The sequence below is a fragment of the Oncorhynchus mykiss genome, chromosome 27, assembly GCF_013265735.2.
Source record: "Oncorhynchus mykiss isolate Arlee chromosome 27, USDA_OmykA_1.1, whole genome shotgun sequence".
NCBI lineage: Eukaryota > Metazoa > Chordata > Actinopteri > Salmoniformes > Salmonidae > Oncorhynchus > Oncorhynchus mykiss.
This window is the reverse complement of record NC_048591.1, coordinates 48,260,000-48,281,266: the sequence shown is the minus strand read 5'-3', so window position 1 is coordinate 48,281,266 and position 21,267 is coordinate 48,260,000. Positions and strand designations below refer to the sequence as shown.

Here is a 21,267-nt window from a genome sequence, read left to right as displayed (position 1 = left end):
AGGGATTGATGGCTGAATATAGGGATGGATTGATGGAGGGATGGATTGATGGCTGGAGGGATGCATTGATGGCTGGAGGGATTAATGGAGGGATGGGTTGATGGCTGAATGAAGGGATGGATTGATGGCTGGAGGGATGGATTGATGGCTGGAGGGATGGATTGATAGCTGGAGGGATGGATTGATAGCTGAATGGAGGGATGGATTGATGGCTGAATGGAGGGATGGAGGGATGGATTGATGGCTGGAGGGATGGATTGTATTGGGAATTATCCAGTAAATATGTGCCCATTATACATTTCGTAGCAGTCAGCAGGATGAGTGTACTCTATAAGTGTATCTGGGTCATTAGACACCATTAGATATGCCCCTGTCTGGGGAGTGAACGTGTCTGGTTATTTTTGTACCATTGATATGGCTCTAGTGTTTTTATGCCCTAATGTGAAACCAAACTAAAATTAGTGCAAGGCAAAAAGATAACGGTGGCTAAATGCCAGAGGGGGTTAATCATTAACATAAAGAGGAGTTACTATGTGTGTGACGTAAGGATGAATCCTGTATAAAAAGTGTGTGTCAAGGCTGGAAAGGGAGTTACTTCATGAACCAGCTCGGCTTATATTACATTGTAATAAAGTCTATTTGAACTCACAGGCTCCGGTATTTCAGAACTATTATTGACTGAATATTTCCACGACAATTGATGGCTGGATGGATTGATGGTTGGATGGAGGGATGGAGGGATTGATGGCTGGATGGAGGGATGGAGGGATAGATGGCTGGATGGAGGGTTGGATTGATGGTTGGATGGAGGGATTTTTTATTTTAATTTATTTTACCTTTATTTAACTAGGCAAGTCAGTTAAGAACAAATTATTATTTTCAATGACGGCCTAGGAACAGTGGGTTAACTGCCTGTTCAGGGGCAGAACGACAGATTTGTAACCTTCCGGTTACTAGTCCAACGCTCTAACCACTAGGCTTGATGGAGGGATTGATGGCTGGATGGAGGGATGGAGGGATTGATGGCTGGTTGGATGGATGGATTGATGGCTGGATGGAGGGATAGAGGGATTGATGGCTGGATAGAGGGATGGAGGGATTGATGGCTGGATAGAGGGATGGAGGGATTGATGGCTGGATAAAGGGATGGATTGATGGCTGGATGGAGGGATGGAGGGATTGATGGCTGGATAGAGGGATGGATTGATGGCTGGATAGAGGGATGGAGGGATTGATGGCTGGATAGAGGGATGGAGGGATTGATGGCTGGATAAAGGGATGGATTGATGGCTGGATGGAGGGATGGAGGGATTGATGGCTGGATAGAGGGATGGAGGGATTGATGGCTGGATAGAGGGATGGATTGATGGTTGGATTGAGGGATTGATGGCTGGATAGAGGGATGGATTGACAGACGGAGAGACAGGTGAGTGATTGTCAGGTACAGTAGGGTGTGTTACCTTGGAGCTGAGGAAGAGTGGATGGATGGATGGATGGGAGCGACAGAGATATGAGTGAGGATTGGAGGGATGGATGACTGAGTGTCCAGTACAGTAGTGTAGACTGTGTTATATTACCTTAGTGCTGTCCCACTCCTGAGCGTTGATCTGTGTTCTGACTAGCTCGTAGGACGGCTCCATGGTATCAGTAGAAGGTTTACGGTAGCCTGGTATAACGTTGTACAGCTGGAAGCCAAACGTCACCAGCCAACTGTTGACATCTGGGGAAAAAGAGATGAGACAAATACATTTCAAATACACAGTACAGGCTTGTCATTATCATACACACATACCACAATGTATCGTAGACCCTGGAAACACTATGATCTGAGGAGTCAAAACCTGTTGCAGAGAATATCTAGTACACACTAGAAGGCTGTCCAAAGATCCACTCCATGCTTACAGTCAGGACACCTGATTGGTCTCAGGCCTTGGACAGGCTAGCTGTGATTAGTACTTGAATAGCGCTGGAGAGACATCTTCAGGAGAAGAGACGATATGATGATTCATCTCCTATAGTCTTACATGTGCAGGACTGCTCACCCTGGTTGGGTGGCTGTTATCAACACAGGTGACACCTCTCAGAGAGAGCCCGTCATTAACGTCATTAAACATTCACCTGGTCTACACAGGTGACACCTCTCAGAGAGAGCCCGTCATTAAACATTCACCTGGTCTACACAGGTGACACCTCTCAGAGAGAGCCCATCATAAACATTCACCTGGTCAACACAGGTGACACCTCTCAGAGAGAGCCCATCATAAACATTCACCTGGTCAACACAGGTGACACCTCTCAGAGAGAGCCCGTCATAAACCTCATTAAACATTCACCTGGTCTACACAGGTGACACCTCTCAGAGAGAGCCCGTCATAAACATTCACCTGGTCGACACAGGTGACACCTCTCAGAGAGAGCCCGTCATAAACATTCACCTGGTCTACACAGGTGACACCTCTCAGAGAGAGCCCGTCATAAACATCATTAAACATTCACCTGGTCTACACAGGTGACACCTCTCAGAGAGAGCCAGTCATAAACATTCACCTGGTCTACACAGGTGACACCTCTCAGAGAGAGCCCATCATAAACATTCACCTGGTCTACACAGGTGACACCTCTCAGAGAGAGCCCATCATTAACATTCACCTGATCTACACAGGTGACACCTCTCAGAGAGAGCCCGTCATAAACATTCACCTGGTCTACACAGGTGACACCTCTCAGAGAGAGCCCGTCATAAACATCATTAAACATTCACCTGGTCTACACAGGTGACACCTCTCAGAGAGAGCCAGTCATAAACATTCACCTGGTCTACACAGGTGACACCTCTCAGAGAGAGCCCGTCATAAACATTCACCTGGTCTACACAGGTGACACCTCTCAGAGAGAGCCCGTCATAAACATCATTAAACATTCACCTGGTCTACACAGGTGACACCTCTCAGAGAGAGCCCATCATAAACATTCACCTGGTCAACACAGGTGACACCTCTCAGAGAGAGCCCATCATAAACATTCACCTGGTCAACACAGGTGACACCTCTCAGAGAGAGCCCATCATAAACATTCACCTGGTCTACACAGGTGACACCTCTCAGAGAGAGCCCATCATAAACATTCACCTGGTCAACACAGGTGACACCTCTCAGAGAGAGCCCATCATAAACATTCACCTGATCTACACAGGTGACACCTCTCAGAGAGAGCCCGTCATAAACATCATTAAACATTCACCTGGTCTACACAGGTGACACCTCTCAGAGAGAGCCCGTCATAAACCTCATTAAACATTCACCTGGTCTACACAGGTGACACCTCTCAGAGAGAGCCCATCATTAACATTCACCTGGTCTACACAGGTGACACCTCTCAGAGAGAGCCCATCATTAACATTCACCTGGTCAACACAGGTGACACCTCTCAGAGAGAGCCCATCATAAACATTCACCTGGTCTACACAGGTGACACCTCTCAGAGAGAGCCCATCATAAACATTCACCTGGTCTACACAGGTGACACCTCTCAGAGAGAGCCCATCATTAACATTCACCTGGTCTACACAGGTGACACCTCTCAGAGAGAGCCCATCATTAACATTCACCTGGTCAACACAGGTGACACCTCTCAGAGAGAGCCCATCATAAACATTCACCTGGTCAACACAGGTGACACCTCTCAGAGAGAGCCCGTCATAAACATTCACCTGGTCTACACAGGTGACACCTCTCAGAGAGAGCCCATCATTAACATTCACCTGGTCAACACAGGTGACACCTCTCAGAGAGAGCCCATCATAAACATTCACCTGGTCTACACAGGTAACACCTCTCAGAGAGAGCCCATCATAAACATTCACCTGGTCTACACAGGTGACACCTCTCAGAGAGAGCCCATCATTAACATTCACCTGGTCAACACAGGTGACACCTCTCAGAGAGAGCCCATCATTAACATTCACCTGGTCTACACAGGTGACACCTCTCAGAGAGAGCCCATCATTAACATTCACCTGGTCAACACAGGTGACACCTCTCAGAGAGAGCCCATCATAAACATTCACCTGGTCTACACAGGTGACACCTCTCAGAGAGAGCCCATCATAAACATTCACCTGGTCTACACAGGTGACACCTCTCAGAGAGAGCCCATCATTAACATTCACCTGGTCTACACAGGTGACACCTCTCAGAGAGAGCCCGTCATAAACATTCACCTGGTCTACACAGGTGACACCTCTCAGAGAGAGCCAGTCATAAACATTCACCTGGTCAACACAGGTGACACCTCTCAGAGAGAGCCCATCATTAACATTCACCTGGTCAACACAGGTGACACCTCTCAGAGAGAGCCCATCATAAACATTCACCTGGTCAACACAGGTGACACCTCTCAGAGAGAGCCCGTCATAAACATTCACCTGGTCGACACAGGTGACACCTCTCAGAGAGAGCCCGTCATAAACATTCACCTGGTCTACACAGGTGACACCTCTCAGAGAGAGCCCGTCATAAACATTCACCTGGTCGACACAGGTGACACCTCTCAGAGAGAGCCCGTCATAAACATTCACCTGGTCAACACAGGTGACACCTCTCAGAGAGAGCCCATCATAAACATTCACCTGGTCAACACAGGTGACACCTCTCAGAGAGAGCCCATCATAAACATTCACCTGGTCAACACAGGTGACACCTCTCAGAGAGAGCCCGTCATAAACATTCACCTGGTCTACACAGGTAACACCTCTCAGAGAGAGCCCATCATAAACATTCACCTGGTCTACACAGGTGACACCTCTCAGAGAGAGCCCGTCATAAACATTCACCTGGTCTACACAGGTAACACCTCTCAGAGAGAGCCCATCATAAACATTCACCTGGTCTACACAGGTGACACCTCTCAGAGAGAGCCCATCATAAACATTCACCTGGTCAACACAGGTGACACCTCTCAGAGAGAGCCCATCATTAACATTCACCTGATCTACACAGGTGACACCTCTCAGAGAGAGCCCGTCATAAACATTCACCTGGTCTACACAGGTAACACCTCTCAGAGAGAGCCCATCATAAACATTCACCTGGTCAACACAGGTGACACCTCTCAGAGAGAGCCCATCATAAACATTCACCTGGTCAACACAGGTGACACCTCTCAGAGAGAGCCCATCATAAACATTCACCTGGTCAACACAGGTGACACCTCTCAGAGAGAGCCCATCATAAACATTCACCTGGTCAACACAGGTGACACCTCTCAGAGAGAGCCCATCATAAACATTCACCTGGTCTACACAGGTGACACCTCTCAGAGAGAGCCCATCATAAACATTCACCTGGTCAACACAGGTGACACCTCTCAGAGAGAGCCCATCATAAACATTCACCTGGTCAACACAGGTGACACCTCTCAGAGAGAGCCCATCATTAACATTCACCTGGTCAACACAGGTGACACCTCTCAGAGAGAGCCCATCATAAACATTCACCTGGTCAACACAGGTGACACCTCTCAGAGAGAGCCCATCATAAACATTCACCTGGTCAACACAGGTGCTTTATTTATAGTAGCTTTTCTACCAAACTGTGTTTTTCTTACATGGCTTAATAAGGTGACAATGGGCTTCAAATCACATTCCAGAAAGAGTGTTAAATCACATTCCAGAAAGAGCTTTAAATCACATCCCCAGAAAGAGCTTTAAATCACATCCCAGAAAGAGTTTTAAATCACATCCCCAGAAAGAGCTTTAAATCACATCCCAGAAAGAGTTTTAAATCACATCCCCAGAAAGAGCTTTAAATCACATCCCAGAAAGAGTTTTAAATCACATCCCAGAAACAGCTTTAAATCACATCCCCAAAAGAGCATAAAATTGGGACTGAAGCAGAGTAGATATTGAGTCATTTGTTATTTCAACCCCCTCCAATAGCTCTATTCATTATGGGCAGTAGAGTTATTCTCTGGGTTCCACGTTTAGGCACCTCTTTAGTTATTCACGGCTGCATTGTGGCACCTGACAGAGCTGTTTTAAATAAGGATTTTTTTTGGTTTGAAGACAATGAATGGACCCAGGTAATCAGCTGAATGGAATGGAAATGTCAGCGCCATCAATCACAATACAGCCCGAGAAACCTCTCTGGTGAGGGAGCGAAGGCTCCGTTCCAAATGGAACCCTGTTCATTATATAGTGCACTACTTTTGACCAGTACATTATGTAGGGAATAAGGGGCCATTTTGGGACGCACATTTTATCTAACAGGAAGAAATCACTGTGGTTATATCTAACAGGCTACTTAGCATTCCTCCTTCAGTCTAGTGGAGGGCCATAGAGCTGAACTGAGATCTGTTGAAACGTCTCTGACATGCTCCTTCAGTCTAGTGGAGGGCCATAGAGCTGAACTGAGATCTGTTGAAACGTCTCTGACATGCTCCTTCAGTCTAGTGGAGGGCCATAGAGCTGATCTGAGATCTGTTGAAACGTCTCTGACATGCTCCTTCAGTCTAGTGGAGGGCCATAGAGCTGAACTGAGATCTGTTGAAACGTCTCTGACATGCTCCTTCAGTCTAGTGGAGGGCCATAGAGCTGATCTGAGATCTGTTGAAACGTCTCTGACATGCTCCTTCGGTCTAGTGGAGGGCCATAGAGCTGATCTGAGATCTGTTGAAACGTCTCTGACATGCTACCTTCAGTCTAGTGGAGGGCCATAGAGCTGAACTGAGATCTGTTGAAAGGTCTGCTCTGTGATATTGACAGCTCTTTGTCATAATTTAAATGAATGATACCCATTGCTTCTTGAAGAAGTAGAGTGCCGTGCCTAACCTATCTCTGTCTAGTAGCAGCCTGGGTACTACAGACAGCAGTAGTGTGCTGATCCTGGATCAGTTTAGTCAGCCACACAATCAAATCAAATCCAATGTTATTTATTGGTCACATACACCATGGTTAGCAGATGTTAATGCGAGTGTAGAGAAATGCTTGTGCTTCTAGTTCCAACAATGCAAGGCAAGGCAAGATGCAGTAGATGGTATTGAGTACAGTCTATACATATGAGATGAGTAATGTAGGGTATGTAAACATTATATAAAGTGGCATTGTTTAAAGTGGCTAGTGATACATTTATTACATCAATTCCCATTATTAAAGTGGCTGGAGTTGAGTCAGTATGTTGGCAGCAGCCACTCAATGTTAGTGGTGGCTGTTTAACAGTCTGATGGCCTTGAGATAGAAGCTGTTCTTCAGTCTCTCGGTCCCAGCTTTGATGCACCTGTACTGACCTCGCCTTCTGGATGATAGCGGGGTGAACAGGCAGTGGCTCGGGTGGTTGTTGTCCTTGATGATCTTTTTGGCCTTCCTGTAGGTGTCCTGGAGGGCAGGTAGTTTGCCCCCGGTGATGCGTTGTGCAGACCTCTAGGATCATTTTGGTCAGCCACGCAATGGCCCATATTCACAGTGTCTCAGAGTAGTGTGCTGATCGAGGATCAGTTTAGTCTTTCAGATCATAATGAAATGATAATGGAATGAACAGGGGGACCTCCAACTCTGACAAGCGTTATCAATACGTGCCAATGTCCTTACATACAGACAGACAGTCCAAACAACCCCATCAAAACAGTCTTACTGTAGACCAGAAGAATTATCTTACTGCAAACCAGAACAGTAGTCTTACTGTAAACCAGAACATTTATCTTATTGTAAACCAGAACAATCTATTACTGTAAACCAGAACAATTGTCTTACTGTAGACCAGAACAGTTCTCTTACTGTAGACCAGAACAGTAGTCTTACTGTAAACCAGAACAGTTATCTTACTGTAGACCAGAACAGTTATCTTACTGTAGACCAGAACAGTTGTCTTACTGTAGACCAGAACAGTTGTCTTACTGTAGACCAGAACAGTTGTCTTACTGTAGACCAGAACAGTTGTCTTACTGTAGACCAGAACAGTTGTCTTACTGTAGACCAGAACAGTTGTCTTACTGTAGACCAGAGCAGTTCTCTTACTGTAGACCAGAACAGTAGTCTTACTGTAAACCAGAACAGTAGTCTAACTGTAGACCAGAACAGTAGTCTTACTGTAGACCAGAACAGTAGTCTTGCTGTACACCAGAACAGTTGTCTAACTGTAGACCAGAACAGTAGTCTAACTGTAGACCAGAACAGTAGTCTAACTGTAGACCAGAACAGTTGTCTTACTGTAGACCAGAACAGTTGTCTTACTGTAGACCAGAACAGTTGTCTAACTGTAGACCAGAACAGTAGTCTAACTGTAGACCAGAACAGTTGTCTTACTGTAGACCAGAACAGTTGTCTTACTGTAGACCAGAACAGTTGTCTTACTGTAGACCAGAACAGTTGTCTTACTGTAGACCAGAACAGTTGTCTTACTGTAGACCAGAACAGTTGTCTTACTGTAGACCAGAACAGTTGTCTTACTGTAGACCAGAACAGTTGTCTTACTGTAGACCAGAACAGTTGTCTTACTGTAGACCAGAACAGTTGTCTTACTGTAGACCAGAACAGTTGTCTTACTGTAGACCAGAACAGTAGTCTTACTGTAAACCAGAACAGTAGTCTAACTGTAGACCAGAACAGTAGTCTTACTGTAGACCAGAACAGTAGTCTTGCTGTACACCAGAACAGTTGTCTAACTGTAGACCAGAACAGTAGTCTAACTGTAGACCAGAACAGTAGTCTAACTGTAGACCAGAACAGTTGTCTTACTGTAGACCAGAACAGTTGTCTTACTGTAGACCAGAACAGTTGTCTAACTGTAGACCAGAACAGTAGTCTAACTGTAGACCAGAACAGTTGTCTTACTGTAGACCAGAACAGTTGTCTTACTGTAGACCAGAACAGTTGTCTTACTGTAGACCAGAACAGTTGTCTTACTGTAGACCAGAACAGTTGTCTTACTGTAGACCAGAACAGTTGTCTTACTGTAGACCAGAGCAGTTCTCTTACTGTAGACCAGAACAGTAGTCTTACTGTAAACCAGAACAGTAGTCTAACTGTAGACCAGAACAGTAGTCTTACTGTAGACCAGAACAGTAGTCTTGCTGTACACCAGAACAGTTGTCTAACTGTAGACCAGAACAGTAGTCTAACTGTAGACCAGAACAGTAGTCTAACTGTAGACCAGAACAGTTGTCTTACTGTAGACCAGAACAGTTGTCTTACTGTAGACCAGAACAGTTGTCTAACTGTAGACCAGAACAGTAGTCTAACTGTAGACCAGAACAGTTGTCTTACTGTAGACCAGAACAGTTGTCTTACTGTAGACCAGAACAGTTGTCTTACTGTAGACCAGAACAGTTGTCTTACTGTAGACCAGAACAGTTGTCTTACTGTAGACCAGAACAGTTGTCTTACTGTAGACCAGAACAGTTGTCTTACTGTAGACCAGAACAGTTGTCTTACTGTAGACCAGAACAGTTGTCTTACTGTAGACCAGAACAGTTGTCTTACTGTAGACCAGAACAGTTGTCTTACTGTAGACCAGAACAGTAGTCTTACTGTAAACCAGAACAGTAGTCTAACTGTAGACCAGAACAGTAGTCTTACTGTAGACCAGAACAGTAGTCTTGCTGTACACCAGAACAGTTGTCTAACTGTAGACCAGAACAGTAGTCTAACTGTAGACCAGAACAGTAGTCTAACTGTAGACCAGAACAGTTGTCTTACTGTAGACCAGAACAGTTGTCTTACTGTAGACCAGAACAGTTGTCTAACTGTAGACCAGAACAGTAGTCTAACTGTAGACCAGAACAGTTGTCTTACTGTAGACCAGAACAGTTGTCTTACTGTAGACCAGAACAGTTGTCTTACTGTAGACCAGAACAGTTGTCTTACTGTAGACCAGAACAGTTGTCTTACTGTAGACCAGAACAGTTGTCTTACTGTAGACCAGAACAGTTGTCTTACTGTAGACCAGAACAGTTGTCTAACTGTAGACCAGAACAGTTGTCTTACTGTAGACCAGAACAGTTGTCTTACTGTAGACCAGAACAGTTGTCTTACTGTAGACCAGAACAGTTGTCTTACTGTAGACCAGAACAGTTGTCTTACTGTAGACCAGAACAGTTGTCTTACTGTAGACCAGAACAGTTGTCTTACTGTAGACCAGAACAGTTGTCTTACTGTAGACCAGAACAGTTGTCTTACTGTAGACCAGAACAGTTGTCTTACTGTAAACCAGAACAGTTGCAGCATGGTGACTGCTTTCTCTCTCTCATTCTCTCATTCATTCCATATCTGTTTCTCTGCCAATATATACACAATCATCCCTCCCTCCCTCCCTCTCCCTCCCTCCCTCCCTCCCTCCCCCTCCCTCCCTCTCCCTCCCTCCCTCCCTCCCTCCCTCCCTCCCTCCCTCCCTCCCTCCCTCCCTCCCCCTCCCTCCCTCCCTCCCTCCCTCCCTCCCCCTCCCTCCCTCCCTCCCTCCCTCCCTCCCTCCCTCCCTCCCTCCCTCCCTCCCTCCCTCCCTCTCTCCCTCCCTCTCCCTCCCTCCCTCCCTCCCTCCCTCCCTCTCCCTCCCTCCCTCCCTCCCTCCCTCCCTCCCTCCCTCCCTCCCTCCCTCCCTCCCTCCCTCCCTCTCCCTCCCTCCCTCCCTCCCTCCCTCCCTCCCTCCCTCCCTCCCTCCCTCTCCCTCCCTCCCTCCCTCCCTCCCTCCCTCTCCCTCCCTCCCTCCCTCCCTCTCCCTCCCTCCCTCCCTCCCTCCCTCCCTCCCTCCCTCCCTCCCTCTCCCTCCCTCCCTCCCTCCCTCCCTCCCTCCCCCTCCCTCCCTCCCTCCCTCCCTCCCTCTCCCTCCCTCCCTCCCTCCCTCCCTCCCTCTCCCTCCCTCCCTCCCCCTCCCTCCCTCCCTCCCTCCCTCCCTCCCTCCCTCCCTCCCTCCCTCCCTCCCTCCCTCCCTCTCCCTCCCTCCCTCCCTCCCTCCCTCCCCCTCCCTCCCTCCCTCCCTCCCTCCCTCTCCCTCCCTCCCTCCCTCCCTCCCCAGACTGACCTGTCATGTAACATTTGGTCTCCAGGCTGTTGCTGAGAGGGTTGTTGTTCTTGAACATGTACAAGTTGAAAGGGACTATGTTGTTAGCGTTCAGCCTGCTCCACACCTCATGGTCCGGCGTGGTCCATCGCCCGGCCATGGTATCATAGTCCCTCCGGCCCATGTGTACCAGGCGGCTCAGGGGCTCATACAGACCCCCCTGGTACCCCAGGATGAGGTGGAAGCTTGGGTTGGAGTCCAGGTACACCTCCCCGAAAGCAGTGTGGAGGATCTGCTTGATCATCAGGCCAGAGCCACTGAAATAAAAAACACCAAAATCAGTCCAAGGGGGTACTTCCTTAATGACACTCTGTTCCCTCTATAGCGTACGCCTGTTCCTCCATTCAAAGGATGTTCTTTCAAGAGCAGCAATCATTACGTCACTGTATAAAACAAGAAACAGAAACACTTCTGTACGACAATTAAGGAATCGTCTAATATATACCGAACCAGTCAAACGTTTGGACACACCCCCTCAAGGGTTTATCTTTATTTGTACTATTTTCTACATTGTAGACTAATAGTGGAAACAACAAATCTATGTAATAACACACATGGAGTCATGTAGTAACCAAACATTTTTTTTTTTAAACAAATCCTTCAAAGGAGCCACCCTTTGCCTTGATGACAGCTATGCACACTCTTGACATTCTCTCAAGAACAGCTCCAATAAGCAAAGAGAAATGACAGCACATCATTACTTTAAGACATGAAGGTCAGTCAATCTGGAAAATTTCAAGAACTTTGAACGTTTCTTCAAGTGCAGTCACAAAAACCGCCAAGCGCTATGATGAAACTGGCTCTCATGAGGACTGCCACAGGAAAGGAAGACCCAGAGTTCCCTCTGCTGCAGAGGATAAGTTCATTAGAGTTACCAGCATCAGAAATTGCAGCCCAAATAAATGCTTCACAGAGTTCAAGTAACTGACACATCTCAACATCAACTGTTCAGAGGAGACTGTGTGAATCAGGCCTTTGTGGTCCAATTGCTGCGAAGAAACCACTACTAAAGGACACCAATAAGAAGAGACTTGCTTGGGCCAAGAAACACGAGCAATGGACTTTAGACTGGTGGAAATCTGTCCTTTGGTCTGATGAGTCCAGATTTGAAACTTTTGGTTCCAAACTCCGTGTCTTTGTGAGACGAAGAGTAGATATGTGGTTTCCACCGTGAAGCATGGAGGAGGAGGTGTGATGGTGTGGGGGTGCTTTGCTGGTGACACTCTCTGTGATATATTTAGAATTCAAGGCACACTTAACCAGCATGACTACCACAGCATTCTGCAGTGATACGCCATCCCATCTGGTTTACACTTAGTGGGACTATCATTTGTTTTCAACAGGACAATGACCCAACACACCTCCAGTATGTGTAAGGGCTATTTGACCAAGAAGGAGAGTGATGGAGTGCTGCATCACATGACCTGGCCTCCAAAATCACCCGACCTCAACCCAACTGAGATGGTTTGGGATGAGTTTTATAATTTTATATTTAACCCTTATTTTACCAGGTAAGTTGACTGAGAACACATTCTCATTTACAGCAACGACCTTGGGAAAAGTTACTGGGGAGAGGAGGGGGATGAAATAGCAAATCGGATGCTGGGGATGATTATGTGACCGTGATGTTATGAGGGCCAGATTGAGAATGTTTCCAGGACACCGGGGTTAACACCCCTACTCTTACTATAAGTTCCATGGGATCTTTAGTGACCACAGAGAGTCAGGACAACCGTTTAACGCCCCATCCAAAAGACGGTGAACCGCAGAGTGAAGGACAAGCAGCCAACAAGTGCTCAGCATATGTGGGAACTCCTTCAAGACTGCTGGAAAAGCATTCCTCATGAAGCTGGTCGAGAGAATGCCAAGAATGTGCAAAGCTGTCATCAAGGCAAAGGGTGGCTACTTTGAAGAATCTAAAATATAAGATATATTTTGATTTGTTTAACACTTTTTTGGTTACTACTTGATTCCATATGTGTTATTTCATAGTTTTGATGTCTTCACTATTATTCTACAATATAGAAAATAGTACAAATAAAGTGTGTACAAACTTCTGACTGGTACGGTATATATATATATATATACATATTTTTATACTTTATTTGTACTTTATTTCAAGTTTGAGAAAATAGAGACATTGACATTAATACAACAGAGATAAAACAATATTAGTCTTCTATTGAGCCAAAAGTGAACTTATTCTCCCATTGACATCATGACTAAGTTAAGATTTGCCCCCCCCCCCCATAATCACCTGAAGACGGCCTGCGGCGTGCCGATTGTATCACACGCTACATAAAACTCATCCCCACTACTGAGCTCCATGGAGAACAGGTGTCCTTGCAGGTCGTAGTAGAGGGAAGAGATCTCTGAGCTGGTGTGGTTGTACATGTGAGTGACCCGGGTGGGACTGGACAGGTCAGCATAGAAGAACTGGAGGTGGTGCCCGAGACTGGACCTAGATGAGACCCTCCGACCCAGACCATCGTACCGGTAGCGGATACTCCAGCCGCTCACCCGGTTGTAGACCTTGACAAGAAACATATCAATCAATAAAACAAGAAAAAATTGTTACTATATTTGATCAACACCTTTTATACCACACTTGAGGACACCTTACGTTAAAATGATTCACCTTACGTTAAAATGATTTACCTTACATTAAAATGATTTACCTTACGTTAAAATGATTCACCTTACGTTAAAATGATTTACCTTACGTTAAAATGATTCACCTTACGTTAAAATGATTCACCTTACGTTAAAATGATTTACCTTACGTTAAAATGATTTACCTTACGTTAAAATGATTCACCTTACGTTAAAATGATTCACCTTACGTTAAAATGATTTACCTTACGTTAAAATGATTCACCTTACGTTAAAATGATTTACCTTACGTTAAAATGATTTACCTTACGTTAAAATGATTCACCTTACGTTAAAATGATTCACCTTACGTTAAAATGATTTACCTTACGTTAAAATGATTTACCTTACGTTAAAATGATTCACCTTACGTTAAAATGATTTACCTTACATTAAAATGATTTACCTTACGTTAAAATGATTCACCTTACGTTAAAATGATTCACCTTACGTTAAAATGATTTACCTTACGTTAAAATGATTTACCTTACGTTAAAATGATTCACCTTACGTTAAAATGATTTACCTTACATTAAAATGATTTACCTTACGTTAAAATGATTTACCTTACGTTAAAATGATTCACCTTACGTTAAAATGATTCACCTTACGTTAAAATGATTCACCTTACGTTAAAATGATTTACCTTACGTTAAAATGATTTACCTTAGGTTAAAATGATTTACCTTACGTTAAAATGATTTACCTTAGGTTAAAATGATTTACCTTACGTTAAAATGATTTACCTTAGGTTAAAATGATTCACCTTACGTTAAAATGATTTACCTTACGTTAAAATGTTCACCTTACGTTAAAATGATTTACCTTACGTTAAAATGATTTACCTTAGGTTAAAATGATTCACCTTACGTTAAAATGATTTACCTTAGGTTAAAATGATTCACCTTACGTTAAAATGATTTACCTTACGTTAAAATGATTTACCTTACGTTAAAATGATTCACCTTACGTTAAAATGATTTACCTTACGTTAAAATGATTTACCTTACGTTAAAATGATTCACCTTACGTTAAAATGATTTACCTTACGTTAAAATGATTCACCTTACGTTAAAATGATTTACCTTACGTTAAAATGATTTACCTTACGTTAAAATGATTTACCTTACGTTAAAATTATTTACCTTAGGTTAAAATGATTCACCTTACGTTAAAATGATTTACCTTACGTTAAAATGATTTACCTTACGTTAAAATGATTCACCTTACGTTAAAATGATTTACCTTACGTTAAAAAACATTAAAATCAAAGTGTGAATAAAAGGAATCAGAAGACCATAGGGAACAGAACAGATCCCACAGAGCATCGGCTAGCAGGAACATATTCAAGACAGAGCATCGGCTAGCAGGAACACATTCAAGACAGAGCATCGGCTAGCAGGAACATATTAAAGACAGAGCATCGGCTAGCAGGAACATATTAAAGACAGAGCATCGGCTAGCAGGAACATATTCAAGACAGAGCATCGGCTAGCAGGAACACATTCAAGAGAGCATCGGCTAGCAGGAACATATTAAAGACAGAGCATCGGCTAGCAGGAACATATTCAAGACAGAGCATCGGCTAGCAGGAACATATTCAAGACAGAGCATCGGCTAGCAGGAACACATTCAAGAGAGCATCGGCTAGCAGGAACATATTCAAGACAGAGCATCGGCTAGCAGGAACATATTCTAGACAGAGCATCGGCTAGCAGGAACATATTCAAGACAGAGCATCGGCTAGCAGGAACACATTCAAGAGAGCATCGGCTAGCAGGAACATATTAAAGACAGAGCATCGGCTAGCAGGAACATATTCAAGACAGAGCATCGGCTAGCAGGAACATATTAAAGACAGAGCATCGGCTAGCAGGAACATATTCAAGACAGAGCATCGGCTAGCAGGAACATATTCAAGACAGAGCATCGGCTAGCAGGAACATATTCAAGACAGAGCATCGACTAGCAGGAACATATTCAAGACAGAGTATCGGCTAGCAGGAACATATTCAAGACAGAGTATCGGCTAGCAGGAACATATTCAAGACAGAGCATCGACTAGCAGGAACATATTCAAGACAGAGTATCGGCTAGCAGGAACATATTCAAAGACAGAGCATCGGCTAGCAGGAACATATTAATAGAGCTCTAGGGGCGCTATTTCATTTTTGGATAAAAAACGTTCCCGTTTTAAGCGCGATATTTTGTCACGAAAAGATGCTCGACTATGCATATTCTTGACAGTTTTGGAAAGAAAACACTCTGAAGTTTCAGAATCTGCAAAGATTTTGTCTGTAAGTGCCCCAGAACTCATTCTACAGGCGAAACCAAGATGATGCATCACCCAGGAATTAGCAGAATTTCTGAAGCTCTGTTTTCCATTCTCTCCTTATATGGCTGTGATTGCGCAAGGAATGAGCCTACACTTTCTGTCGTTCGCCCAAGGTCTTAGCAGCATTGTGACGTATTTGTAGGCATATCATTGGAAGATTGGCCATAAGAGACTACATTTTCCAGAGGTCCGCCCGGTGTCCTTTGTCTAAATTTGTGCGTAATCTTCAGGTGCGGTCATTTTCTCCTGGGATTCAGGAGAGAAAGCATGTGTCCAAGAACGATGTATCAATGAAGAGATATGTGAAAAACACCTTGAGGCTTGATTCTAAACAACGTTTGCCATGTTTTCAGTCGATATTATGGAGTTAATTTGGAAAAAAGTTTGCGTTTTGAGGACTGAATTTATGGATTTTTTTTGGTAGCCAAATGTGATGTATAAAACGGAGCTATTTCTAATACACAAGGAATCTTTTTGGAAAAACTGAGCATCTGCTATCTAACTGAGAGTATCCTCATTGAAAACATCAGAAGTTCTTCAAAGGTAAATGATTTTATTTGAAGGCTTTTATGTTTTTGTTAATGTTGCGTGCTGGATGCTAACGCTAATGCTAACGCTAAATGCTAACGCGAAATGCTAACTCTAGCTAGCTACTTTTACACAAATGATTGTTTTCCTATGGTTGAGAAGCATATTTTGAAAATCTGAGATGACAGTGTTGTTTACAAAAGGCTAAGCTTGAGAGATGGCATATTTATTTCATTTCATTTGCGATTTTCATAAATAGTTAACGTTGTGTTATGCTAATGAGCTTGCTGATAGATTTACACAATCCTGGATACAGGGGTTTTTTCATAGCTAAACGTGACGCAGAAAACGGAGCGATTTGTCCTAAACAAATAATCTTTCAGGAAAAACTGAACATTTGCTATCTGAGAGTCTCCTCATTGAAAACATCTGAAGTTCTTCAAAGGTAAATGATTTTTTTGAATGCTTTTCTGTTTTTTTGTGTAAATGTTGCCAGCTGAATGCTAATGCTAAATGCTACGTTAGCCATCAATACTGTTACACAAATGCTTGTTTTGCAATGGTTGAGAAGCATATTTTGAAAATCTGAGATGACAGTGTTGTTAACAAAAGGCTAAGCTTGAGAGATGGCATATTTATTTCATTTCATTTGCGATTTTCATGAATAGTTAACGTTGCGTTATGGTAATGAGCTTGAGTCTGTATTCACGAACCCGGATCCGGGATGGGGAGATCAGAAAGGTTAAAGACAGAGCATCGGCTAGCAGGAACATATTCAAAGACAGAGCATCGGCTAGCAGGAACACATTCAAGACAGAGCATCGGCTAGCAGGAACACATTCAAGACAGAGCATCGACTAGCAGGAACACATTCAAGACAGAGCATCGGCTAGCAGGAACATATTCAAAGGCAGAGCATCGGCTAGCAGGAACATATTAAAGACAGAGCATCGGCTAGCAGGAAGAGTTTTGAGCTGTTTTTGAAAGTGTCCACTGTGTGTGTGTCCTATGTGTGGTGTATTAAAGCATCAACTGTGATGGAGTGTCGTAACTATCTTACCTTAACCAGGAGTCCAGGCGAGCTGTACTCAAAGAATTCATTCCCTCTCTGCTTCAGAAAGCCGTCCTCGTCCATGCGATACTGGACGTCTCCCAGCCTGGTGATGCGGTCTCGGAGGTCGTAACGTAGCGGCGTGAGGCGGGCGCTGTTCCCGGGGCTCAGCAGGTGAAGGTTACCGTTCAGGTCGTAGCTGTAGCGCCACAGTGGCTTGTCGTTGACAGACACTACCTGGAGCTGCCCATCAGCATCGTATTCATAGGTATACCGAGTAGTGTTGGCATACGGACCCACCTTAGAGAAACAAAACATGAATTGGTCAATCAATCAGTCGATCAATCTATAGGTGTTGGCGTACAGACCCACCTTAGAAATCCGTACTTAATCAATCAGTCAAATGTGATTATAATTAAGCAATAAGGCCAGAGGGGGTGCGGTATATGGTCAATATACCATGGCTAAGGGCCGCTCTTAGGCACGACACAACGCGGAGTGCCTGGACACAGCCCTTAGCCATGGTATATTGGCCATATACCACAAACCCCCAGGGTCCTTATTGCTGATATAAACTGGTTACCAACGTAATGAGCAGGAATATACCCAGTATGGTATATGGTCTGATATACTACGGGATTTCAGCCAATCAGAATTCAGGGCTCAAACCACCCGGTTTATTAAATCCTATAACATGTTTCATGAAATGAGTCTGGTAAAATGAACCCATCTCAGAACACTACCTGCGGCAGGTAGCCTATCGTTTAAGATCGTTGAGCCAGTCACCAAAATGTTGCTTGTTCGTTTTCCCGAGCCAACTAGTTGAAAAAATGTGCTCTTGAGCAAGGCTAAATGACTCACTACTACAGTCGCTCTGGATCAGAGAGTCTCCTTAATGACTCACTACTATAGTGGCTCTGGATAAGAGAGTCTGCTAAATGACTCACTACTACAGTCGCTCTGGATCAGAGAGTCTGCTAAATGACTCACTACTATAGTGGCTCTGGATAAGAGAGTCTACTAAATGACACACTACTGTAAGTCTCTCTGGATAAGAGTCTGCTAAATGACTCACTACTGTAGTGTCTCTGGATAAGAGAGTCTGTTAAATGACTCACTACTGTAAGTCTCTCTGGATAAGAGAGTCTGTTAAATGACTCACTACTGTAATTATCTCTGGATAAGAGAGTCTGTTAAATGACTCACTACTGTAAGTCTCTCTGGATAAGAGTCTGCTAAATGACTCACCACTGTCGTGTCTCTGGAAAAGAGAGTCTGTTAAATGACTCACTACTGTAGTGTCTCTGGATAAGAGAGTCTGTTAAATGACTCACCACTGTCGTGTCTCTGGATAAGAGAGTCTGTTAAATGACTCACTACTGTAGTGTCTCTGGATAAGAGAGTCTGTTAAATGACTCACCACTGTAGTGTCTCTGGATAAGAGAGTCTGTTAAATGACTCACTACTGTAGTGTCTCTGGATAAGAGAGTCTGTTAAATGACTCACCACTGTCGTGTCTCTGGAAAAGAGAGTCTGGTAAATGACTCACTACTGTAGTGTCTCTGGATAAGAGAGTCTGTTAAATGACTCACCACTGTAGTGTCTCTGGATAAGAGAGTCTGTTAAATGACTCACGTAAACCGTTATAACGGTGTTCTGATAACAGAGAGGAAGACATTTGCTGTTATATGCTTCAAATGTGTCTAATTCTACTGTCTACTTGCCTGTTTTATCCTGTGAGTGACTCTTGGGAGATGACCTACAAGAGATACTAAAACAAAACAACACAGAAAGAAAGAGCTGACCAGACCAACCTTGAGTTCCTTGGCGACCACGCGTCCCATGTTATCGTACTGCACCATCATCCAGTACATGAGTGACCTGAAGATCTCGTACTGGACCTCCTTCACGCGGCCGTAGGCATCGAAGTGTTTGGTGTGTGTCATCACGGCCGTGGTGATGATCTGGTTGATGTCGTAGTAGATGACCCCGAACTTCCCAAACTGCTCCGTCTTCCCCGACACGTCATCGTAGCGATACAGGTCGATGGGCAGAGGAGTCTCGTTGATCACCGCTTGCATGCTGGTGACCCGGAAGCTGTTGTCGTAGACGTAGTCGAAGCGTGCGTTGACCATCCCCTCTTCGCTGAACCTAAAGATCTGCCTGTCGATGAGTGGGCCGATCTGACGGTACCTGTAGTGTAGTGAACTTTGCTGTTAGTCCAGTCCATGTTTTTATTATGTTACTGACTGATACAGTCACTACTCCAGTCCATGTTTTTATTATGTTACTGACTGATACAGTCACTACTCCAGTCCATGTTTTTATTATGTTACTGACTGATACAGTCACTACTCCAGTCCATGTTTTTATTGTGTTACTGACTGATACAGTCACTACTCCAGTCCATGTTTTTATTATGTTACTGACTGATACAGTCACTACTCCAGTCCATGTTTTTATTGTGTTACTTACTGACTGATACAGTCACTACTCCAGTCCATGTTTTTATTATGTTACTGACTGATACAGTCACTACTCCAGTCCATGTTTTTATTATGTTACTGACTGATACAGTCACTACTCCAGTCCATGTTTTTATTATGTTACTGACTGATACAGTCACTACTCCAGTCCATGTTTTTATTGTGTTACTTACCGACTGATACAGTCACTACTCCAGTCCAAGTTTTTATTATGTTACTGACTGATACAGTCACTACTCCAGTCCATGTTTTTATTATGTTACTGACTGATACAGTCACTACTCCAGTCCATGTTTTTATTATGTTACTGACTGATACAGTCACTACTCCAGTCCATGTTTTTATTATGTTACTGACTGATACAGTCACTACTCCAGTCCATGTTTTTATTATGTTACTGACTGATACAGTCACTACTCCAGTCCATGTTTTTATTGTGTTACTTACTGACTGATACAGTCACTACTCCAGTCCATGTTTTTATTGTGTTACTGACTGATACAGTCACTACTCCAGTCCATGTTTTTATTGTGTTACTGACTGATACAGTCACTACTCCAGTCCATGTTGTTATTGTGTTACTGACTGATACAGTCACTACTCCAGTCCATGTTTTTATTATGTTACTGACTGATACAGTCACTACTCCAGTCCATGTTTTTATTATGTTACTGACTGATACAGTCACTACTCCAGTCCATGTTTTTATTATGTTACTGACTGATACAGTCACTACTCCAGTCCATGTTTTTATTGTGTTACTGACTGATACAGTCACTACTCCAGTCCATGTTTTTATTATATTACTGACTGATACAGTCACTACTCCAGTCCATGTTTTTATTATGTTACTGACTGATACAGTCACTACTCCAGTCCATGTTTTTATTATGTTACTGACTGATACAGTCACTACTCCAGTCCATGTTTTTATTATGTTACTGACTGATACAGTCACTACTCCAGTCCATGTTTTTATTGTGTTACTTACTGACTGATACAGTCACTACTCCAGTCCATGTTTTTATTGTGTTACTGACTGATACAGTCACTACTCCAGTCCATGTTTTTATTGTGTTACTGACTGATACAGTCACTACTCCAGTCCATGTTTTTATTGTGTTACTGACTGATACAGTCACTACTCCAGTCCATGTTTTTATTGTGTTA

General features: G+C 43.9%; 1 protein-coding gene across 2 annotated transcripts in view; it reads right to left on the bottom strand.

Moving 5' to 3' along the window:
• The window catches only part of tenm4 (teneurin transmembrane protein 4), a 678,489-nt gene that overhangs the window by 37,819 nt on the left and 619,403 nt on the right, over window positions 1-21,267 (bottom strand). For both annotated transcript variants that reach the window (XM_036964775.1, XM_036964776.1), the window contains 5 exons: window positions 19,426-19,804; window positions 17,621-17,911; window positions 13,303-13,577; window positions 11,007-11,302; window positions 1,578-1,720 (listed from right to left, as the gene is read on the bottom strand). In XM_036964775.1, the coding sequence (XP_036820670.1) occupies window positions 1,578-1,720; window positions 11,007-11,302; window positions 13,303-13,577; window positions 17,621-17,911; window positions 19,426-19,804 (1,384 nt within the window). The remainder of the gene's footprint in view (window positions 1-1,577; window positions 1,721-11,006; window positions 11,303-13,302; window positions 13,578-17,620; window positions 17,912-19,425; window positions 19,805-21,267) is intronic.